This window comes from Rhinolophus ferrumequinum, chromosome 24, assembly GCF_004115265.2.
Source record: "Rhinolophus ferrumequinum isolate MPI-CBG mRhiFer1 chromosome 24, mRhiFer1_v1.p, whole genome shotgun sequence".
NCBI lineage: Eukaryota > Metazoa > Chordata > Mammalia > Chiroptera > Rhinolophidae > Rhinolophus > Rhinolophus ferrumequinum.
The window spans coordinates 4,852,518-4,876,410 of NC_046307.1; the positions used below are offsets into that span (position 1 = coordinate 4,852,518).

Here is a 23,893-nt window from a genome sequence, read left to right on the forward strand (position 1 = left end):
CTCTGCTCCCCAGCTCCTTGCCCGCTCCCTCCTCCCCTCCTTTGCTGGGTTCTCTCTGCCCACAGTGGCCCACACACACGCACACACTTGCTATGTCCAAATCCCCAAGTGTTACTCTCTCAAGGCAGCACTCCCTAATCTTTTCCAGTGCCCCCCAGAGCTGACCGTGCCCTCTCTCTATTTGGAACTGGCAGAACCCCTGCCCACCGCTCACTCTCCACGCTGTATTGTGCACATTTGCATATGGTTCACCTTTCCTCGGTTTGACTCGGGGCACACTGATCAGCACATGCTCCATGCCAGGTCTCATCCAAGCACTGGGGACGTGGGGGTCAGACCCTTTCCCGAATCAACTGGAGGACCCATGTAGGCCACACGTTGACAATACGTTTATCACATGGTACAATTAGAATATGTGCTTGGCACAAGGACAGACAGCCTGACTGGGAAGTGGAGAAGCCTGGGGGCTTCATGGAAGAGGGGGTAACTGAGCTGAAGATGATGCACAGAGACAGGCGATGTGTGCAAAGGCTCTGGAGAGAGGAGTAGGTGGGGGATGAGGGGACAGTGGCAGGAGGAGGACGGGTTCAGCAGAGAGCAGACGGACCAGGTCTGCAACACTACCTCTCCTCGTTGGATTCCTCTACACCCCACACAGAGGCTTTGTTAGTGGGGTGGAGGGGGCACAGTGAGGCACTGTACTGTGGTCACTGCCCCCCTACAGACAGCACAGAGCTCCTAGGGCCCCTGAGATGCCCCGGTTCTCAGGACTCACCCTTGTGTTTTCTGGCTTCCGTCAGCCTTGACGTTTGCCTGCAAAGGCCACAGCAATGCGGGGAGTTGAAAGAGCCTTCAGGATGCTTCAGTTATATCTCAGGCCACTTGGGCTGCTGTGACAAAGTACCACAGACTGAGTGGCTTATAAACAACAGGAATTTATTTCTCACAATTCTAGAGTCTGGCAGTTTGAGATCAGGGCCAGCGAGGTCAGGTTCTGGTGGGGGCCCTCTCCCAGGTGGCAGGCAGCCGACTTTTCCTCGTGTCCTCACGTGGCAGAAGGGAGCTCCCTGGGGCCCCTTTCTCAGGGCACTAATCCCATTCATGGGGCCCCACCCTCATGTTCTCATCACCTCCCGAAGGCCCACCTCTTTAATACATCACCTTAGGGGTTAGAGCTCAACATATGAATTTGGGTGGAGGACACAAACATTCAGTCCATAAGAAATTACAAGTAACAGAAACTCAATTCAAGCTGGCTTGAGGGGGGAAAATGTACTCGCGGACAGAGTGCAGGGTGGTCTCAGCTTCAGGCCCTCCGCCCTTTCTCTCTGTTTCTCAGCTCTGCTTTCCTCTCTTTTACCTTGTTCTCAAGCCACATGCTGCCCCAGGAGCTCCAGGCTTACCCCATTTCCCGGAAGCACCACCGTTCCAAGTCCCAGGCATGACAGTCATTCCTGAACCAATCACCCCAGCTGAGGGGATGCAGTCTCACGCCCAAACCCCATGGGTGTAGATGGGGGTGTTTTGGGAGAAGAAACAGGGCTCTGTTGTCAGAGGAGGGGATTCTGGGCAGCAAATAACACCCAGATGCCCCCACCCTGAATTTGCATGAAATAAACCCAGGCCACAGGCTCAAGACAGGCTTTGTTTCTTGTCACTCAGCAGTGTCTCTGGGTCATAACACACAGAGGAAATGACTTTGCCATGTGTAATGTCCTCTCTCTCTCGTTTTCCAGGGACCACTGGGTCTGGATGGCAAGCCCGTAAGTGATGAGAGTGGTTCTAAGCGGTCCTGGGATGGGGGTGCCACGTTGGTGCTGGGAGTGACCATGGGGCACCAAAGGGAAGGGCCCCTGAGAACCTGACTCAGCTCAAAGAGAAGTCAGCTGGGCATCGGACTTTAGTTCAAATCCAGTTCCATGACCTACTGACTGTGCAACCTTAGAGAGGCCTCTTCACTTCCCAAACCTGAGGCTTCTCATCTGTCAAAGAGGCACATTAGCCCTCCCCACAGTGATGCTGGGCGTGTGGAGAGCTGTGGACAGCACTGTCCCTGGCTTCTAGTCAGTCCCCAAAATGTGCAAGCCCCTCCCAGCAGACCCCAGGCGCAGACCATCTCCCATACAGTCCCAATACTTCTGTGGTAGGCATCGGGCAGAGGCGTTCTCAACATCTGGGCCAGGAGCCTGTGATCCACGGGCATCTTCAGCAGAGCAAGATGCCCAGGGAGATGGCATCATTAAATAAATGATTGGGTGGAGATGGATGGATGGGAGGGAGGGGGGAGGGGAAAGACAGGTGAATAGATAGATGGGCGGATGAAAGGAAGGACAAATGGACTGATGGATGGATGCATGGAAGGAAGGAGGGATGGCTAGCTGAGTGGCTAGATGAATAGATCAGTAGTTAGACAGATGGATGGACCAATGGACTGATGAATGGTTGGACAGATGGATGGACTGATGAATGGATAGATAGACGAATGGATTTATGAACAGATGGATGGGCAGATGGATGAAGGAAGAAAGAATGGATAGAAGGACAGTCAAGTGAGGTAATGAATCAATAACTGTACAAGTAGTTGGATGCATTGAAGAGTAAGTGAATTAGTGGGTGGAGAAAGGCAGGCTGGTTGAGCAGATACGTGAGTGAAGAAATTAATGAGCTAACAAATGAAGGGTTGAAAGATGGTGTGTGTATTACTAACGAATGGAGGAAATACTGAATACCTAGATGGATGAGCTGTTGAATGAATGAACAAGCAAATCCATTACTAGGCTGAAGGGATGATGGATGGTTTGGGGAGGGATGGAGGCCAGTGAGTAGATCAGTCCCTGACCAAGAGTGGCGGCCACAGTCTGGCTGGCCCCAGCCCGGCCCCCATCCCAGGGACTCTTGAGCCCCTTGTGGCTGGACCTTCTTTCCTAGAAAGCCTGATAACTTGGCAAGACTAAAAGAGAAATATTTCCCTGCAACCAGGGAGTGATGGCAGCCACCATGGCCTGCGTGGAGCCACCCAGACTCCATGAGCAGTGGCCTCCTCACTGGCACCCAGGCACAGCGGGTGCTGAACAGGGAGGTCTCTGCTCTCTGGGGTGGGGCGGTGACTAGCACATGTGCCCCTGTCCAGAGAGAATGCCAGTCACCCCCTCCCAACATCTCCCCCCACCCCCCATCTCCCACCCGTGTCCCTCATGCTGACGACTGGGGTGTGGCACTTCTTTGGGGCCAGCACAGGTAGTCTTGCTAAAGACTAACAGATTTGTGTGTTTTTCCACTCGGCTGCCCACCGCTCTGCTCAGCCTCATGGGCCCTTCTGCCCTCAAAGCCTTAGGGAAGTGGAAAGGGGGCAGCCTAGTCCTGCTCACTCACTCCTGTTCTTTTTCCATCTTCCTTCTCCAGGGACTTCCAGGCTCCAAGGGGGAAAAGGTAAGTGATGCTGGAGGCTGTCCAGATGCAGTAGGCTGAGGAAGGATGCCAAACACCTGCCTCCAAACACCAGTTCCAAAGTGTGACTTTGGGGACGTCACATCCCCTCCAAGAGCCTTGGTTATCTCATCTGTAAAGTGGAGCGAGTAGTGCCCTTCCCCTAAAATGGTTACAAGTTAAAGTGCCCAGAGGGTTGAATTTGAGTTCTCCTGGCAGCGGAGTGGAACGAACTCAAAGCAGTCTGCCCAGAACGACAGTTCCCAAAGTAGTTTATCATGAAAAGGGGCGGGGTTGCCAGGAGAGCCTAAAGGATTAAACACTGACTGTTGATGGCATTTTTTGTGGGGAGGACACCCCTGTCAGGAAAACATGGTGGAGAGCTGCCCCTGGGACCCTCGCAGCCCCTTGTGACAAGGACTCCCCTGGCATTTGGTCACAGCTGCATTTGGTCACAGCTGTGACTAAATGTCACAGCTGCAGTCCTGGAGGGCTGGGACCTCCGAGTGCCTCCGAGGGAAGTAGGAGAGGGGGGAGATATGTGGGTCCCATGGTGGGATTAGGGGAGGGAGGGACCAGGGAAGACCTAGGTAGCGGGACAGACTGTGCACCTCCAGGAAAGAGCTGGGCCACACACCTCCTGCCCCGCTGGGGATCACTTAGTAAAGGGCAGCCAGGGTCCCAGTCCATCAGGGCTAAGCCAGGCGCAGATTCTGCTGCTCAGAGCCCCAGGTTTGCATCCCAAAGGGCCTCAGTTTCTCCATCCGTAAATGGAAACCAACCTCACAGAGCCCTGGGGAAGACTGCCTGAGGTGATGGTCTGTGTTCTTTGCAGAAGATGAGAGCCTCATGTAGCTGACAGGTGCGGTGATTGCCTTCCTGCTGGTTCTGGCTGATGCCATCGAGTTGCAGAAATTATAAAGGCAGGGGCTTTGAAACCAAAAAGAAATTAGTGTCTTAGCGTCTATCACTGCATAACATACTGCCTCCAAAGTTGGTGACTTAAAACAATTAATCAACTAATGGTCATCCCTCACTGGTCTGCGGTTTGGGGATTCCAAGGGGACAGAGTAGGGGCAGCTTGTCTCCGCTCCACCGTGTCTGGAGCTGGTGATGGGTAACAGACCACCAGTTCCAAGGCCTGAATCTGCTAGCTGTGTGACCTTGGGCAGATTACTCAGCCTCTCTGTGCCTCTATTTCCTCATTGGAATTATAGAGCCTACATGTGATTTTTGGTAGAATGAAATGAGACCATGTATGTGAAGCTCTGAGCACGCAGTAAATGCTCAATATATGTGAAGAGGTAATAAAAGCAGTGGTAACATACCTCCCTGTTTTTTGTTCCTAGGGTGCACCAGGAGACTTTGGCCCCCGGGTAAGAACTGAGCAAGGCCCCCTCACCCACCTATACGGTTTGTTTTATATTATAATAAGGCGTGTCCCTATAGCTCATCACGGAGGTGAGTGAGGAGTCCCTCCTCCCGCCCACTGTGTATCCTGTGAGTGGTTTTACTTAGATGGCTGCTGCTGGATGGAAGTCCCAAGCACCTTGGTCTGGCACAGACTGGGCATCTATAGCACATGTGTCACTATGGATGGAGGACAGTGGGCCTGGCACTGTTCCAAGACCAGAGACTGACCTTCCTGAGGGCAGCCGGCACCCCAGGAAGAGGGAAGGCTGTTGGGTCAGCAGCCCTGAGCCCAAGCTCAGCTCTGCCGCTTACCAGCCAAGGGACCTTGAGTGATTCAATTTCCCCTCTGAGACTCAGTTTCTCCAACTGTGAGTGGGGGTGACAGCCCCTACCCCAAGTCTCTGTGCTGAAGATTTATTGCAATCATAAAAGAAGGCACTCAGCATCCCACATGGGAACAGTAGATGGGACCCTCAGCCGGCCCACCCCAGCCCTTGGTGCTCTCTAGTCACCAGGACTCAGAAGTGCCTCATGCCAAACCGGGGTCCTCTCAGCAGAAGCTGAAGCAGAGTGGAAACCCCAGATGGGATGGGCCCCACAAAAGTGGGTCTTGGCAAAGGGTCACTTAAGTGGCCTGGGCAGGCAGCAGCAGCAACCTGACTGCAGAGACTGAGAGGTGGGCATGAGAAAGGCAGGAGAGTGGTATATTTCTGGGTGTGTTTAAGAAGGTTGTGGGGTGGAAACTGTAGCCAGCAGGCCAGTCACCTCAGCAAGCATCTGCCCAGGCTAGAGGCGGGAGTGGAAGGAAGGGCAAGAGAGAGGAGGGCACTGTATACAGGGGAATGAAAGGGAAAGGGGGGCTGCGTGCAGAGAGCGTGGGCTGGGCTTTGCAGTCAGACTGGGCTAGGTGCTGGTCCCAGCTCTGCAACCACATAACTCTGAGCCTGATTTGTGAAATGAGGCCAGCTGGGCCCTCATCATGGGTAGTCGTGAGCCCTGAGTGGGGAGGGGAGCAGGAGAAAGGGGGTGGCCAGGCTGAGTTCCCCTGCTGCCAAGACACAGCTGTTCTGTGCTGAGACTTTGATAGAAGGGCGAGGGCAGGGCCACATACAGTTGGTGAGATGTCCCTGAAGTCAAAGAAAGGGCACCCTTGAGTTTGGTCTTGAGTTGGTAGCTGCTGAGAAAAACTCCTGCCTGCTTCCTGTTGGATGCGGAAGCTGATCTTCACAACAGACATACGCACTCCTCAGCAGACTAGAATTCCCCCAGTGGGTGTCATGGGGGAGCAGATCCCTCCCCAAGCCCCACCCCTCTTCATGGGTAGACTCCCTGTTGCCCCAATGGTCTAGCCCCCTGTGAAACAACCTCCACCCCCGAGAGTGGCTCAAACAACGTGTCACTATTTCTCATGACCCCCTGGGTTGGCTGTGCCTCTCCTGTTGCAGGCAGAGGCAGTGGGGCTTAGAGTCTGAGGTGATGGCACCCTCTGGGAACTCAGCTGGAGAGGATCTCTATGTGGCTGGGACTTCCCCCAGCATGGCGGTGGGCATCCCAGCGGGGACTCCAAGAACAGCATTCCAAGGGGCAGGAAGCCAGGACTGCCAGGCCCATTAAGAGCTATATCTGGAATATATCACTGCGTTCTATTGGTCACATCTGTCACAGGGCCCACCCAGGGTCAAGGGGGGTGTGGGAGAAATAGACCCCAGCTCTTGATGGGCAGTGGCAAGGCCACACTGCAGAGGCGCCTCCCATGTGGGCATCAGCAGAGCAGAGCGGCTGTCCTCAGAGAGCGTGGCCTGCCACTCCGAGTCACCAAACTGCCCTCCGCTGGGCTTTGGTGGGTGGCTTTGCCTCCAGAAATGGCCTTCTGGTTTTCTACATCACCTCCTGCCTTTCTGACTACACAACCTGTTTGCTGTAGATGGTTTTCCCACGGCTCAATCCGGGCTTGATAAGTAGAGACCGTCTTTTGTTCAATCACCATGTCCTCAAGGTAGACTGGCAAGTGGCATGTCCGAGCCTGATGGTTGGTGTGTTCCCCTCAACTCACCCGAATTTCCAGGGTTAGACCTCAGCCATCCGATCCCTGTGGGAGGAGGAAGCAGCTGGCCGGCCTCATTTCCTGAGTAATGCCGGGGTAGAACCTAAGAACCTCTCCTAGGACCTGCTCAAATGTCTAAACCCATTTTCTGCCTTGATAAGTGGAGTCCAAGCCAGTGGTTCCCAGCCTGGGCCCCTGGGCTGTGAAAAGAGCAACAGAGGACAGGGTACCTTCCAAGTCTTCCTGATTCAGCATAAAATGAAACAGGAATTACTCACCAACATCAGCACCCGGGGCTGGGTGACCTAACCAAACACAGGTTCCTTTACTTTGGGCTGGAGTTCTACCCTTTCGGTCAGAACCTGGCCATGTCAGACTGGTGAGAACTGCACTGAGAGCTTCTGTTAAGTTTTCCACTGGGAAAACTAGTGAGCTAGGTCTTAGGAGCAGTTGGCTAGAGAGGTGAGCTCTTTCCCATCAGGAGGCCCATAGATGAGCAAACTCTAAGGAGACCATGTTCCTAACTCTGTAACTCTGAGTAAATAATTACCCTCTCTGACCTCAGTCACTCCTTCTGTAAAATAGGACAGGAGCAGGGCCCTGGCCAGGTGGTCACAGGATTGGATGAGATAACCCCCAGAACATCCTGGCTCACCAGGGCTGGGCACACAGCAGCTGCTCCACAAAAGGCCTCTTCCTTTCCTGGTTACAGGAAGGTTGGGCGCTGCAGGCACTGGGACCTTGACCCCAAACTCATTCCCAAACGGCATGCCCCATGCCTGTGCCCTGTGCCGGTGCTGGGCGGGCACTGCCGGGGCAGCAGGAAGTGTTTGTGGCACTGTGGTCTTCCCTCCTTACAGGTGGGGCTGTGAGGTGAGGGGCTGGCTGCCTGAGGTCTGACCCGGGACTAACAGTAGCCTGAGATCTGGGGTCGGGGGGAGGTGCTGCATGAGACTATGCGGTGCTCTGTCACCCTTTTGTGTGGTGTGTGTGTGTGTCTGTGTGTGTGATTGTAGATTCTCACGCAGTTATAATAAATAATAACCCATGTACCCGTCATCCAGGTTCCCCAGTGGTGACATTTTACAGCACTGTAGTACAATCTCCTAACCAGGAAACTGATACAATCCACCAACCTTATTCAGGCTTTTCCCATTTTACTCATTTGTGTGTCTGTTTAGTTCTATGTACTTTTATTGTCCTCATAGATTCGTGCAACTACCATACAAGATCCCTCATGCTACCCTTTTATAGCTACAGTCATCTCCCTCCCAGCCCACTCCCGAACCCTTGGCAACCACCAATCTCTGCTCCCTCTCCATAATTTTACCATTTCAAGAATGTTACATAGATGCAATCACACAGTATGTGACCTTTTGAGGTCGGCTTTTTTCCTCAGCATTATTCCCGTGAGATTGAGCCAAGTGGCTTCGTTTCAGTACTTTGTTCCTGTTTGTGTACTGCTGAGCATTGTTCCATGGTGGATGTACCCCAGTTGGTTAACCATTCGCCCTTGGAGGACATCTGGGTTGTTTCCAGTTTGGGGTTCTTAAAAATAAGGCTGCTATGAACATTCGTGTACAGGTTTTTGTGCGAACATAAGTCTTCATTTCTCTGGAGCAAATGCCCAAGAGTGCACCTCCATCACTTAGGGAAGCAGGAGGTGACCATCCGGGCAGGTCTTTGAGGAGGCACGAGTCCCCTTTCAGAGGAAGGGGGCTGGTTGGGCAGACGTGCTTCCTCCCCCGCTCAGCGTGCGTCACCTCTCGCCTAAACACTATAGGTGGGGAGATGGTACATTCTTTGGAGTGTAAAAGGTCCTGTTGGCCTCTTATGCCTAGGTATAGGACCTGTCCCTTCGTGCGGCCACCAACAAGTCACAAGAGGCCCAACGACAAAGCCCTTTCCCCTGAGCCTGCCGAGGGCTGGGGAAGGGGCAGGCATTGGGCTGCCTATCTAAGGGGCCTTCTCTCTAAAGAGTGGAACTCCTTGCCCTCACCCTCAGAGTCATGTCAGACCCCATCTCTTTCAGGGAGACCAAGGGCAAGATGGAGTAGCTGGGCCTCCAGGACCCCCTGGACCCCCGGGGGCCCGGGGCCCTCCTGGCGACACTGGGAAAGATGGCCCCAGGGGAGCACCAGGCCCAGCGGTAAGAGGGCATGAAGCTGGACCACTCAGGACCTGGTCCTGTACCTATCGAAACCCCAAACCCTGAACCCCAAGCCCAGCCCTATCCCCAGTCCAGACCCAGACCTGACCCCAACCCAGACCCTTACCCTCGTGAGACCTTAAACCTAACACCAGCTGGGGCCCTGGCTCCAATTAGACCTTCACCCCAAACTCAGTCCCAAATCCTCATCCAGACCCCAATGAGACTATTATCCAAACCCTAACTCTCACCCCTACAGATTCTGACCCTGACTCCAAACCCACATCTCACCCCTACACTCTAACCCCTAATGGAACTGTACACCCTAACTCTGACCTTGGTTGCAGTCTCAGTCCAGTTCTAACCCTGGCCCTGACCCCCATATGAACCCTTTCTCTGCAGATCTTTACCAACCTGATTCTCTCTCTCTCTCTCTCTCTCTCTCTCCCCCCCCCCCGTACTCCCCCCAGTACTAACTAGTTAGCCTCAGTCATCCTCCTCCCATGGTTCTAACCAAACCCTGGAGGCCAGGCCTCATTTACTACCTCTTTCCCTAACCCAGAGACTCCAACCTGTTCTTCACTTCCACCAAACTGCCACCAGGGTCCCCTCTCAGAACAGCTACTCAATCGGTTCATCCATTCCGTGTCTCATTGGGCACATAACAACCTGAGCCTCAACTTTCTCATCTATGAAGTGGGGACAATGACATCCACTTTTCAGGGTTTGGTGAGGATGAAATAAGTGAATGTGCTCGGAGCCCAGCCCAGGGCTGGACCAGCGCTGTGGGCTCAGCTAACTGTGGGGTCCCTGCATCCCCTCATCTCTCTCCTCTATGTGTTCTCAGGGTCCCCAAGGAGAGGCTGGACAAGACGGCGAGACGGTCAGTACCCAGACCATTTCAGAGGCTTGGGTTGGCAGAACCATGGTTCCAGGCCCGGAAGCCTCTCTCCCGCACATACCCACCCAGGGTCATGCATGTGGCTGTACATGTGTGCACATCCGAACTCTTGCCCCCGCCAGCAGTGGGAAGGGACAGGACAGGCCCTCAGCCCCAGCAGAATTCTCACAACCCCGCACCCCTGGGAGGGAGCCTGTAGTCCACTTGTCACTGATGGATATCTGATGAGACGCTGTCTAAGACGCAAGGAGTCAGGCCTGGAACAGGCCAGTTCCAGCACCAGCCCTGCCTCCTCCTCCCTAGCCCTTGGTGTTGCCCTTTGTAAATTGTGGACAATAGGGACAGACAGGAGCAGCCGCCAGTATCACTTTTAACACCTTCTCTTATTCCAGGGCCCGAAGGGACCCCCGGGGCCCAAGGTGAGTGCTCCTCACACCCCATCCCACCCCCCTTGAAGCCCAGGCAGCAGGGTTAAGAGATCAAGTTCTGTGACTTGGGCAAGTTACTTCATCTCTCTGGGCCTCAGTTTACTCACCGGTTAAATGGGGACATGACAAACATTTCCTATCTTACCTTCACACCAGGTTGTGAGGATCGAATAATAAAACACATGAGCTTTTAAAGCCCTCTGCAGGTGTCAGCTCTTTTCTCCCTCCTTGAGCAGTGCCTGCTGGGATGGGAAGGCAGGCTCTGGTCCTCCCTGAAGGAGCCAGAGCCCCCAGGCTGAACAGGAGGGAAGGGTGGGAAAGGAGCTCTATTTAGTGAGCACCTGCTGCGAGCCAGGGGTTTCGGTACATCCTGTCCAACCTCGCAGTAATCCTCCGAGGCTGGGGGTATCACATCCCCGCTTTCAAGAGCAGTGACTTGCCCAGGTTCATTCAGCTTGGGAGGGACCAGGTTGGGAGTGGAGTCCAAGCCCCACCAGCCATGTGCTGCCCTCTGAGGGGGTGGGGTCTCTGGGCTGTGCTGGGCAGGCTCATGGAGTTACCTCTCCAGAGGAGCCAGCAGCTCCATGACTGTGACCTTTCTCTTGCACCCCCACTGTCTCCCCTCAGGGTGAGCCCGGTGTTCCTGGAAAGAAGGTGAGGGGAGCTGTGGATGGGCTTCTTGGTGGGGTGTAGGAAGTGGCTGGAGAAAGGAGTAGAGGCTGGGCATGGGGCAAGATGGGGGCCGGCCCCCGGGAAGGCTCCCTCCTGCTCAGCAGACCCGAGTCCTCACGGCAGGTATGGTCTCTGAAGCCACGATCTCATTCATTCATTCACTCATTTCACTCGTTCTTTCCCTTCCTCGAATACATTAAATTTGTTCTCACTTCAGGGCCTAGAACAGTGGTTCTTAAAGTGTGGTCCCAAGACAAGCGTGTCAGCATCATCGGGGGCTTATTAGACAAGCACGTTTGGAGCCCACCCCAGACCCACGAATCAGACGCTGGGGGTGGGCCGCGCTGTGTCCAAGCAGCCCTGGGCGATACTGGCCTGAGCTCGAATCTGGGAATCAGTGACCCAGAGTGGTCTTCCCCCACCTCTTCCCACAGCCCAGCCTCCTCCTCCTCCTCCTGCAGGTCTCAGCAAAGCTGTCCCCTCCCCTCAGAGACTGTCCCCGGCCACCCGCTGAAGCACGCCCTCCCCAAGTCCCTCTCCATGCTGCCATCCTGCCATCCTCTTATCTTCTTTTCATCTTGGCACCTTACTTTCTGGCAGGCTGCTGTGCGTTTATCTGGATATGTCTTTGCCCTTGGCCTCCTTTGACCCGCTGAGCAGGCGCTTCGTCTGCCTGGCCCACAGAGGGTGCTCACAGCATAATTGTTGAGTAAAGGACGAATTCCCTCTCCTTCACCTGCCCATCCATTCCTTCTGCACACACTTGCTGGGCTGGCCCCGGGCTGCTGGGGGCAGGGGACAGCAGGTGAGGAGAAGAGGGAGGAGCTGCCCAGCGCTAGTGCCAGGAGTGGACAGGTGTGCTGGGGAGTGCAGAAGGGGGTGGCCAACTGACCACCTGAGGGCCTAGCCAGTGTGTCCACGTCTGAGGGCTGCAGCCTCCCCTGCTCTCTCCTCAGGGGGATGATGGAACCCCAAGCCAGCCAGGGTTTCCTGGACCCCCAGGGCCCAAGGTAGGTACCTGTGCCTCCTCTGGAGCTCCCCCTGCCTCCCACCTTCCACCATTCCGTCAGGCTGCTAAGCCCCTCCTGGCCCTTCTGTGCCACAGAGGCAGGGGCTAACAACACCCAGGGCAGGCCAGGACAAGGCAGCAGGAAGGCCCTGTGCCCCACTTGTCAACGGGGCTGGCATCTCTCCCCTCACAACCACGAGTCCTCTGGTTCCCATCTTAGGTGGCCCTACTCTCTGCCCTGTCCCCAAGCCATGAACTGGATATCATCCTGGTTCCCCCAACCCTCCGTGATAGCCACCAAATCCTGGTCAGCCTGTCTCCAAACTGTCTCTTGAGTTCCTGAGCTGCCCCCACTGTGTGCCAAGACCCAGCCCGGAAGGTGGCTGTGGCCCTACGCCCCAGGGGCCGGGGAGAGCCCTGCAGGCCGTCCTCAGTGGGTGGGCTCAGCCACATTCCCCTGGAACTAGTCCAGAAGCCAGCGTACCCAGGAAGCCCCGACCTGCCCCACTGCTTGCTCTCACAGTAAATACCTCTGTTGCAGGGCGAGCCCGGGAGCACGGGGCCTCAGGGAGAGACCGGCATGGATGGTGGCCCAGGGCCAAAGGTGACCTTACAACACACTGCTCAGCTTCCACAGGCCCGTTCAGAACAGTCATATGGTTTCTCCTCCAATTTGCCCTTTTAAGTTGGGAGTCCCTGGAGGGCATGGACCCTCAAATCTCCTTCAACTGACAATGAGAGGCTGGCCTGGGGGCGGGAGGCAGTAGGTCTAGGGGAGTGACGAGGCTAAGTTACCACGGAGCCTTGGGCTCCTGGGCCCAGGTGGCCCATCTCTACTCAACGCGGAGTCAGAGGAGGGTCCCTCCAAGAGCCCTGTTACTGGGATGCCAGTCGCATACATGAGGCCCTGTACCCTTTGGGAAACGGGCTAGAGGAGGTGGGGGGACCTTTGGCTCAGCCGAGCACACCTGGCTGCAACCATGTGGTCTCCACAGGGGGAGCCTGGCCAGCGAGGTGCCGATGGAGCAGCAGGGCCTCGGGTAAGCTGTGTCCCTTCCGGCCACCCAATGGGATCCGGGGTTGGTTCCTTCAGAAACCTCTGTCCCCCCAGACACCCCAGAGGAGCAGAGGAGCTCCAGACACTGGGAGTCTTTTTTTTTATAATTCATTAGTGTTTACTTCATTTTTAATCTCACAATACATGCTTTTGGTAAAATGTTCAAATACGGGTGTGTGCAAACAAGAGCCCCACCTCCCCTCTGTCCCCAGTTCAATGCCTGTCCTCCAAGACTCTTCCTGGCACATTCAACCATAGACCCTCAATTTGTCACATATGGCGTTACGCTACCCCTGTTGGGGGCTTCTGCCCTTGCCCCGGCCCCATGTCGAGGTTTGTCCCTATCCCTGGGAGCACAGCCACCACGGCTTGCCCCGAGGTCCCAGATCTTCTGTAACCAGGCCCTATCAACACACCTGCAGGCTGACCTGCTCTCTGCTCTGTGACCTCGAACAATCCCGGAGGCTGATTTCCTCTGGGTCTCAGCCCGCAGCCTGGATTGCAGGTGGCCTGGGATTGGATTAAACACTGAGTGTCAGAATTCAGTGTAAACTGTACAGTTCCGTGTGGGCCAGGACCGTGGAGGCAGCCAGCAAAGAGACCCCGGCTTGGGTCTGTCTGCCCTGGGCAAGGGGCTGGCCACAGGCCTGAACCAAAGTGCTCACGGCCCCTCACCGTTCTCCTGGCAGAGAGGTGCCCAGGTGGGGAGGGAAGGTTCAGAGGGTAGGGGTGGGGCCGGCCGCAGTGCACATGCCTGTGTAGACGGGTGCACGTGTGGACACACTTACAGCAGCCACATCCTTGGGGGGCAGGGTGTTCCTACCATGAACAAATGGGCATCTCAACGTGGTGTGTATCTCCTCCACCAGAGGTTGGGAAACCGAGGTACAGGCCTACAGTGTCTTAGAGGGGTTTGGGTGACTTTGTGTTTGTGTGTGTTTGCCAATATTGAAAAATAAGAAGAATGTCATGTCAAAATTAGGCTTTACACGTTCCCTCAAGAATTCCGGCATGTGGCCTCTGGGCCTCGGTTTCACATGAAAGCCAATCACTGGCACCACCAGACCACGTGGGGCTCGTTCCTCACCTGGCCCCAGGGCTCCTTTCCCTCTATGGGCCCCCTGCCTGGCCCCTGCAGCATTTTGTCATTGAGCCTGGGTGCCGAGTGAATGCCAGGGGGCCAGACATGAGGACCAGAGGTGCTGGGGTCCCGCTGGGTTACAGCTGGGCCAGCGTGCGGATCAGACCTGTGTGTGGCTCCGTCACTGGGTTCCAGGTGAGATTTAGAGACGTTTAGCACTTCCCCCACCAACATAGCTCCTCTCTGAAATCTTCCTCTTCTTCCTGCCTCAGGGTCCCCCGGGCCTCAAGGGTGAGCAGGGAGACACGGTGGTGATTGACTACGATGGCAGGATCTTGGACGCCCTGAAGGTGACGTCCCTGCGCCTGTGCTGTGTGTTTCTCCAGGGAATAACCACTTACTTTGTGTATTAATCCCACACTTTTTTACACAAGGGACCAGGGACAGCTTAGCACAAAGACCCAAGTCCACCAGGTACTGTGTTGAGACCAAACACGATGCTGAGACAGCTGCTTTGTATGTGGTTCCTGTGACCCCGAGCCTCCCAGAGGCCAAAGCAAAAAGGGGAGCTTCCCTTCGGGGCAGAAGGCAGAGCATTTCATGGTGTCCAGTCCCAGTAGGGTTCCTGGGACCTTCCCAGGGGATGCAGGCTGGAATGCTAGGTCTTCTAGTGACCATTGGGGGAGGATGAGAGCGGCAAGGCCCACCTGAGCACCTTGGGAGGTGTGTAACCTCTGAGCCCTGCCCGGTGCCTGGCGGACTTGGGGCCCATCACCAGTCGAGAGAGAGGTTAGGTGCCAGAAAAGGGAGCTGGGGTGGGGGAGAGGCGGTCATCAGAGACCAGAGGGCCTCAGAACCTGACCCCACCTGAGCTTCAATCCCAGTTATTTCCCACAGGCCTCTCGGAAGTACAAGCTAATGGCCACTGGCCCACCCCTGCATGGTGTGGTGTGGTGTGACATGGCCTGTGTACGTGCATGGTGTGTCCCAGGCCAGCTAGGAGCCACATGGGAGAAGCTCTATGGGTGCAGAGAGGCAGGAAGTAAATTTTGAGTTCCGGACTGGAATGATGACCCCACTGGATGGGCAGCGGGCAGCCATAACCGGTTCTTGAGCAGAGGGGTGACATTAAAACACATTGGGGAAGACTAGCTGGGGAATGGTATGGAAGGTGAACAAAAGTGGTGTGGGGACAGCTGGAGGCAGAAAGGCCACCAGGAAGGTAGGTGCTGGGCGTGGGCCTAGAGGAGGGTGAGCGGAATGGAGGAAGATTGTAAGACCAGGGACATCTCATGGAGGCACCAACAAGAAGGAGGCAGGTTGGTGAGAGGAGATGGAAGTGTGAGGACTGGAGCTGGTCAGGCTGAGGGCCTGAGCAAGGTGTGGCCTTTGGGAGGGGACATAAGTTTGGGGGTGATGACGAGCCACGATGGGCGGGCAGACTTTGGGAATCCCAGTTTGGGAGTGGGTCAGACCTAGAGACTGAAGATGCCATCTCCTACCTGTGCGACCCAGGAACTCCCCCAGGGCCAGCAGACAGCAGGCAACAAAGCGATGGGCAGAGAGCTCAGAGGACAGGCAGGGAGGGCAGTGCCAGGCCACTGCTAGGGATACAATTTGGGGCTGGCCTTAAATGCCAGCTTCAAGAGGCAATAGGGGACCATTGCAGGATCTTGAGCAGGGGAATATTGTGAAGAAATTTAGATTTGGGGGAGACTAGCTCTGAGGGCAGAGGGATTCTGGGCCACCTGACTCCTGGTACCACCTCCCTGGACTCCTTCAAGACAAGGGGTCTGACCTGGCTGGGGGGCAAGCAGGCTGTAAAAGGGCCCTTGAGCCTGCTGCAGGACATCTAGGGGACGTGACCCCTGGATAGAAAGGGTGGACTGGCAGTGGGTGGAGGGGGCCCTGTCTAAACACTGACTGACTTGACTTTCACACACAGGGTCCTCCTGGGCCACCAGGACCACCAGGGATCCCTGGAGCCAAGGTCAGTGCCATGCAGCTGTGTGCCCCCCCAAGATCCTTGTGTCCAGGGCTTGCCTCCCCTCTCCTCTCTGCCGTGCCCCTCTGCTTCTCTCCCGCCGTCCTAGTCTGGCTTCTTGGGGCTCAGAGAAAGGGGTCTGTTACTTCCTAACCAAGTGGGGTGGCTTCTTCCCGGCCATAGCTATGCTACGCTCTGCGAAGCCTCATTCACACATGGAAACCCATCAAGCGGCCCCTCGTGACATCCCAAAATCCCACAGATGACATGGCCATTTCTGTGGTCTGGACGCAGTGTTATACCCTGCCCACTTGGCTCAAAAGAAAGAGCCCAAGACTGGAATCAGGCAGAATCTGGTCCCACTATCGTCCCTGGGCTATGTGGCCTGGAGTAAGTCACTTAACCCTCTGAGCCTCCGCTTCCTACCAGCCTATGACCTACCAGCCTACAGATTATAGCTCGAGGCTGCATCTGCCCGTAGGGGCTGAGGACATGGAGGAGAGGAGGTAGCCAGCCCCTGGCACCATGCTGGGCACCCAGTGGGCACCTTCCTGGAGGTCCAACTGCAGGGACTTGACCAGGAACAGTGTGCTGGTTGGGGGAGGCAGCCCAACCACGGATCCCTCTCAGAGACCACGGGACACCCCAACCCCTCTGATGTCTGTTCCCTTCCAGGGCGAGCTCGGATTGCCTGGTGCCCCTGGAATTGACGGAGAGAAGGTCTCTGAGCTTTTCATTCCTTGGTGACACTGGTGCCCGGTGTTGTGGTGTGTGTGTGTGTGTGTGTGTGTGTGTGTGTGTGTGTGTGTACAGAGTTGGCAGGCCACAGAGCAGAATGTGCCACATGTGTACAAATTCCAGTTCTGCCTTTGGCCTGGAGCAGGCTGCTGTCTCCCTGCAGCCTCTGCTCCTCAGCCGCAGGTAAGGGTGGTGACAGGGCTGTTGTCAGGGTTAAATTACTCTGTGTATGGAGGACACTTGGAACAGTGCCTGGCACCATGTAGCAGAACTTTCAAATGTCAGCTAATCGCATTGCTGTCGTCATTAGATTATTGGAAGTATACACATGTGTGTGACCCTACACAGACACCAGTGTCCACAGGTGTCACTTGACATTAGTGAGTGTGTCTTTAGCACTGGGTCCCTAGTGTGTGGCACACTGTGGACGTCACATAATTGGTTGAGAGGGGATGCAGTGACTGGAAGGTGACGGGGTGAATGGTTGGTTGGTTGTGGGAGTTGGGGGCTCCCATCACTGGCTACTGAGAGGTGAGCAAGTTGACCCTGAGCCCCATAAGTGTCCTCTCCTGGCTGCCCAGTCCCACTCGTTCCACACCCCTGCCCCCACCCTACACCCCTGTGAGCAGTGAGGCAGGTGTGGGGGTGCCCCCTCCGTGTCTCTATCCAGGCCCCTCAGTGCATCTGCCACCTGGGTTGGAGGCAGGGACCCACAAGGAGGAAATAGAGGTCTGGCCTGGCTCTGGGGACCTGTTGGAGTTGGGGAAGAGAGAATGCCTGCTGATCCCCACTGACCCCTTGTACATGTGGCTTTCAGGGCCCCAAAGGACAAAAAGGAGACCCAGGAGAGGCCGGGCTGACTGGACCCAAAGGGGAAGCAGGCAAGATGGGCCTGTCTGGCCTCCCGGTAAGTGGCTGGGTGGGCCCAATGCACTCGCCCTATGTGGTGTGGGGTCCCAAGGTGAGTGTGAGCCTGCTGGCAGCTGGGATCCTGCAGTCTCAGCCCAGCCCAGGGCCTTGGGGCCTTTGAAGGGAAGCTCTGGCTCCGCCCTCGCTGCTTGGACTCTGTAAGCCCCCATTTCCTCACCTCAGAAGGACCCACCACCTACCTCCCGAGGCCGCAGTAACAGCGGAATAAGGAGGCCCTGCCCAGTGGAAGTGGGTTGGCAGATGGTTACACTGCCGCTCTGGCTGCCCACGTCTGCATCCTATTGCACCTCTTACTGGCTGGGACACTGCACAAGCTACTAACCCCCCGCTCCAGGCCTCGGTTTCCCCACCACTGAAATGGGGCGGGGGTGATAATTTCCCACTCCCGTGAGGGAATGCACAGACAGGGCTGAGAATGGTGGCTGGCATGCAATAAATACGCACCGTCGCCATCATCGTCATTTTCATCGTTGCTCTTGTCGTGGCTGGATTGGAAGAGCTGCCACCTGGTGCCATCACTTCACATCCAATGTCCATCCATGAGGCTCACTGAGCTAGAGAGGTAGTGCTGGGGGCACGCCTGGGTCTTTGCTTCCAGAACCCCTGGTTGCCCCCTCTGTCCCAGAGGCAAACTAGAATGTGTACCGCTGTCACTGTGCTCTCTAGCTACCGCTACTTTAGGCTGCACCTGCCAACCTGGCAAGCGGCTGCTGCGCTGAGCGTTATGGGGGCGGGAAGGGTAAGAGCTGATGGCCGTGGGCGGTGATTTTGGTGATGGACAGAAGGGGTTTGAGGCCACACTGTCCTGCAGGGTGCCCATGGCCCCAAGGGGGAGAAAGGAGAGCCGGCATCTGACAACTTACAGGAGAGCCTGGTAAGGGGGACTACTGAGGACCAGGGTCTCCCCCCAACGCCCAGCCCAGGGGCAGCAGGGCCACTGGGGGGAGGGGAGTGGAGCGGGAGACTGAGGCTGAGTCCTCCACCTGTTCTCCATCTGAGAACCCACAGGCCAGCCACTGGGACCCACGAGGCAGTGCCCTCCGGGGAGGAAGCAGTGGCTCAGGGCCCCTCACGCAGGGAGTGGTTCTCCAAAGTCCCATGAGCTCAAGTGTGGGTGGGTGAGGGATAATGGAGCAATGCGTGACTGATCCACGTCTGACCCCTTTCTAGGCCCAGATCATAGTGGAGCCAGGGCCCCCTGGCCCCCCTGGTCCTCCAGGCCCCATGGTAAGAATGTTTGGCTTGAAGCAGCTGAGATATGAAAAGGGTGGTGGGCCCAGGCCCGGGAGCTGTGACAGGAGAGGACAGGATTCCCCGGGGGGAAGGGACACATTAGGCAAGGAGGGCAGAGCCAAGGTCTGGCTTGGGAAGCCCCAGAGGTCAGGGCCACAGGGGCCGGGAGTGGCCTGCAAGCCTTTGTGGCCACTACAAGAGGGCACTGGCCCTGATCTGCTCTGTCCTGCTCCTCCAGGGCCTTCAGGGAATCCAGGGTCCCAAGGTGAGTTCTGGGGCGTGGGTGGAAACCCCCCTACTCACTGCAGACAGCCTGAACAGTTCCAGAAAGCCTTGCCAATGGGCAAAGTGAAGCGCCCACGCTTGGCCTCGGATCAGCCCTGTGTTTTCCCAAGGCCTGAACATCCTGAGTGCCCTGGACCTGATGCCCCCACGCCCGCACTGGGGTGTCTGTTCTTTCCCCTTCTCCCTCTGCCTGGGGCCCCAGGACACTGCTTTCCCCTCCTCACCACTCACCTGCCCTTTCTCGGTGCCTCCCAATTCCTTGCCCCTTTCCCCCATGCCCCCCACATGCACATCTATCTCTCAACAGCCCGCAGCCCAGACATGAATGTCATGTCCTCTCCTCTTAAATGAAAACCATGAGTGTGGCCTGCCAGTGTGCCCTGCCCCAGGGGGCCATGGAGAGGCCAACTGGCCTCACTGCTTGCCCTACCCTGCGGGAGCGCACATCTCTGCTTCCCCAGCTCAGAGGCCAACTGGGGGACTCAGGGTCGTGGACTCCCAGAGCTGAGTGGGCCGAGCATATGGCCAACCAGATGTGCTGCTTCTGGTTCTGCTTTGTCCCAGGGCCACCCCAGACCATGTTTAGAAGAGGCAGATGGTGTCAGGGATAGAGTCCAATCCTGGGGCCCAGATACCCGGTCAGTAGTCAGCCCTTGCTGGCTGTGTGTCTGAACCTGTCCCTGCCCCTCTCTGTGTCTCTCTTTCCTCATCTCTTTCCACAACCACCTTCCATGATTACTGAGGGAAGTCATGTGTGGGAAAAGGTAAAATGCTCACACCTGCAGTGCATTCTGATTATTTGCATAGGAAGAAAGCCAGGGCCAGGCCTGTCAGAACCTGGGGTCTGTCCCTCTGCCCTGTATACCCCAGCTCCCCACAGACCCCAAGATTTCCTGTCATTGCATCTGTCTGACCCTTTCCCCCTGACTGATATCCCTCCTTTGCTTTCAGGGCTTGGATGGAGCAAAGGGAGAGAAGGGCGAGTCAGGGGAGAAGGGTCCCAGCGGCCTACCTGTGAGTGTCATGGGCTTTGTATGTCTTTAGAAGTGCTAAGTCCTGTAACTGTCATGCCTCTTAACCCATTCCTTTTCCATTCAGGGGCCAGCTGGCCCACTGGGCCTTATTGGGTTGCCAGGAACCAAAGGAGAGAAGGTAACCACCTTCCCTTAATGCCTCCCCAACTATGGCTGTACATCTGTGGGGTCACTCAGCCCTGGAGGCTCAACCCCTGCACTTCACTGGTCCTGGCAACAGAGTTCAGGCTTGTGGACAACTCCCAGGGCTGACCTTTCTAGTAGCTGTGCTCCCAGCACCCCTTCCCAGCCCCCTCACATCTTCTTTTTCTCTCCTCAGGGCAGACCTGGGGAGCCAGGACTAGATGTAAGTATCTCACCATTCATTGTGATAAGCTTCTGCCCCCAGGCTGAATGTACAGTAACCTGATCTGGTTGTCTTGGGTGTGACCCTCTTCCCCAGGGCTAGGACTACACCTGCCTGATTCCCCCTCCATCCCCAGTGCCAAATCCAATGCACAGCCCAGAGTTGGTGCTTTATGTGTGGGTGGGTGGATGGGTGGGTGGGTGGATGTGTGGATGGATGGATGATGAGTGGATGGGTGATGGATTGATGGATGGATGGATGGATAGATGGTGGATGGATGGATGGATGGATGGATGGATGGATGATGAGTGGATGGGTGATGGATTGATGGATGGATGGATGGATAGATGGTGGATGGATGGATGGATGGATGGATGGATGGATGGATGATGAATGGATGGGTAATGGATTGATGGATGGATGGATGGATAGATGGTGGATGGATGGATGGATGGATGGATGATGATGAATGGATGGGATGATGGATGGATGGATGGATGGATGATGGGATGATGATGATGGGATGGTGATGGATTGATGGATGGATGGATAGATGGATGGATAGATGAATAATGGATGGCTGATTGATAGATGGATGGATGCACGCATGGATGATGGATGATGGATGGATGAATGATAGATGAATAGATGATGGATGGATAATACATTGGAGCAGGGAGCTGGGAAGATCAGTGAGGAGCCTGTTGCAATATTCTGCTGAGAGATGATGAGGCTGTGGGAAGGAGATGAAGGGAAGTATTAGCTCAGTACTGATTGGATCAAGTGTCTGTTGGTTGCAAGAGACAGAAAACAATTTAAACTGGTTTAAACTGACTCATAACTGAAAACTCCAGAGGTACAAGCACATGGATCCAGGTGTGTCAACACAACCCAGCCTCTGACCCTGTCTTTCGTCTGATTCCTCTGTGTGGGCATCAGTCCCAGTTCCACATGGCGATAAGATGGAGTCAACAGCCCCAGACCTGCATCTTCCCGGCCCCAAATCTGGAGATGGACTATTTGCCTCAGTCTTTTTACTCTTTTAGAAAATATTCTCACCAACCCTCATTGGTCCCAGTTGGTTCAGTGCTGAAGTATCACTTGGCCATAGGAATGCAGTGCCCCAATTGGCCAGGCCTGATCACATGCTCCATCCTGGAGCAGGGGTGGAGTCAGTGGATTGTGAGAAGCGAGGGGGTGTCCCCAGGAAAACCAGGTAGCTATTCCAAGGGAAATGGTGACCATATACAGGGCTACAGGGCCTCTGATGTCCGTCCTAGACTTTAAGGAGAAAATGTCACCTTGAAGAGTAACTACAGACGAGGAAGAGGAAGAACTCTAACCTGAGTTCCTGATTGGGAGGGCCGTGTTCCATCGACGAGAAGGGTCAAGAGAAGACAACATCTGGACTCAGGGAGGTAGTTAGGGCGGAGCTAGACTCCATGCCACCAGCAACATGGCCACAGCTGCCGTCTGGGAGCCCTGGAGCTCAGAGTGTCATTTCAAGGCCACACCTACCTGTTCTACCTGGCAAACTCCTAGTGCCCACTTCACCAGGCCCAGCTAAAATGGGGAGTTTGCTCGGAAGCCCTTCCTGACCTCACACCTGGACAGAACAGCCCCTTTCCTTGGAAACGCTTGTCATCTGTTTCACTCCTCTGTCACTGAGCATTGATCATCCTCTGCACCCCATTGCCTGCCATGTTAGACTGTGAGGGAAGTGTCACATTTGTACCTATGGAGTTTTAATTTGTGGAGGTGACTGAGTGATGCCACAGAGAGGCCAATGCCATTGAAGATTTTATTACCTACATTTCCCGAGAGAAGGGCATGCCAGGCCATGCAGGGCCACGTGGGGAAGCACCGGGTTTGGCCCGGAGGCGGAAAGGAACAGAGAAAGCCTAGGCCAGAGCTTTTATTGGGGTTTCCATGGGAATGGCAAGGCAGAGCAGGGGAAACAGTTTAGGACTGGCCAGTCTGAGTAATTCCAGCAGGCTTCAGCTATCGGGGTGCTCTCTAGATGCCTGCTGCCTGGCCCTGGGACGATGCCAGCAGGGGGAATACACTTCTGATATGTGAGAGATAAAGCAGGTGGCATCTGAAAGGCATGGTCCCAGCCTAGCCCTCAGCCATCTCTAAGAACTGGCTAGTCTTGGGAGGGACAGCCTCTCCCCAGCCAGCAAGATTTTTTAGATGTCAAAACATCAGAAGATACAGAAAATAAACAACATAATAAATACAAGAGGGAACACATCTGTTGCTCTGTCCCAAGCATCCTGCCCACAGCCCAGTTCCTAGTGGATGTTTAGAGATGTTGGTTGGAGAAATGGATGGATGGGTGGATGCATGTACAAGAGTTTGAGCCAAGGGCAGAAAACAGGGCAGTATTTCTTGATCTCCCAAAGATGGTAACATAAACTTCCACGGGTTTCCTAGGTCTCTGTCCCCAGCCAAGCGTGGGCCAATGCCAGCTGCATCTGCCTGTGACATGAGGGAAGATCCCTTGCCAGTGGTTCTGCCTGAGGGCTTTCACCCACAGACTCTGAAAGTGTCCTGAATGCATGCTTTTCCCTAAATCAGCCTTGGACCAAGCACATGTGTCGCCTAGGAGTTGGGGCCCAGCTTGGACAACAACTACGGAGGGAGGGGGCAGAGATAACAGGAGCAAACGTCAAACCTCATTTTCAGTTTAACCTTTAATCTTTTTGTCAGGGTTTCCCTGGACCCCGAGGAGAGAAAGGCGACCGGAGTGAGCGTGGAGAGAAGGTGGGGCAGGCAGAGAAAAAGTGTGGGCAGCTGAAGAGGACATGGGGCAGGGGGAAAGACAGAGGGAGGCAAGTGAAGAGAAGGAGGGAAGGGGCAGAAAGGACGTGGGAGGAAGGAACAGGCAGAGAGACACGGGGTGGGCAGGAGGATGCTGGGATGGGAGTAGCACGGCAGGGTGGCTGCCAACCCCAGGCACATCACAGAGGTGCTGGAGGCAGCCTGGGAATGGCAGACATGGCCATACCCCCATCTCCCTTCTTGTGCAGGGGGAGCGAGGCATCCCTGGCCGAAAAGGAGTGAAGGGCCAGAAGGGCGAACCGGGACCGCCAGGCCTGGACCAGCCGTGTCCTGTGGTAAGTGTCAGAGCAGGAGCCCCAACCCAGGTCTTTGCCACCTC

General features: G+C 55.6%; 1 protein-coding gene across 1 annotated transcript in view; it reads left to right on the top strand.

Moving 5' to 3' along the window:
• COL23A1 (collagen type XXIII alpha 1 chain) overlaps window positions 1–23,893 on the top strand; it is a 319,451-nt gene that overhangs the window by 292,135 nt on the left and 3,423 nt on the right. Inside the window, exons 5-26 of the mRNA XM_033096768.1 lie at window positions 1,737–1,763; window positions 3,403–3,429; window positions 4,776–4,802; window positions 8,916–9,032; window positions 9,880–9,915; window positions 10,326–10,352; window positions 10,989–11,015; window positions 11,990–12,043; window positions 12,584–12,646; window positions 13,038–13,082; window positions 14,453–14,530; window positions 16,126–16,170; window positions 16,840–16,884; window positions 17,720–17,809; window positions 18,644–18,706; window positions 19,003–19,059; window positions 19,304–19,330; window positions 20,302–20,364; window positions 20,449–20,502; window positions 20,704–20,730; window positions 23,443–23,496; window positions 23,763–23,849. Of these exons, the coding sequence (XP_032952659.1) occupies window positions 1,737–1,763; window positions 3,403–3,429; window positions 4,776–4,802; window positions 8,916–9,032; window positions 9,880–9,915; window positions 10,326–10,352; window positions 10,989–11,015; window positions 11,990–12,043; window positions 12,584–12,646; window positions 13,038–13,082; window positions 14,453–14,530; window positions 16,126–16,170; window positions 16,840–16,884; window positions 17,720–17,809; window positions 18,644–18,706; window positions 19,003–19,059; window positions 19,304–19,330; window positions 20,302–20,364; window positions 20,449–20,502; window positions 20,704–20,730; window positions 23,443–23,496; window positions 23,763–23,849 (1,140 nt within the window). The remainder of the gene's footprint in view (window positions 1–1,736; window positions 1,764–3,402; window positions 3,430–4,775; window positions 4,803–8,915; window positions 9,033–9,879; window positions 9,916–10,325; window positions 10,353–10,988; window positions 11,016–11,989; window positions 12,044–12,583; window positions 12,647–13,037; window positions 13,083–14,452; window positions 14,531–16,125; window positions 16,171–16,839; window positions 16,885–17,719; window positions 17,810–18,643; window positions 18,707–19,002; window positions 19,060–19,303; window positions 19,331–20,301; window positions 20,365–20,448; window positions 20,503–20,703; window positions 20,731–23,442; window positions 23,497–23,762; window positions 23,850–23,893) is intronic.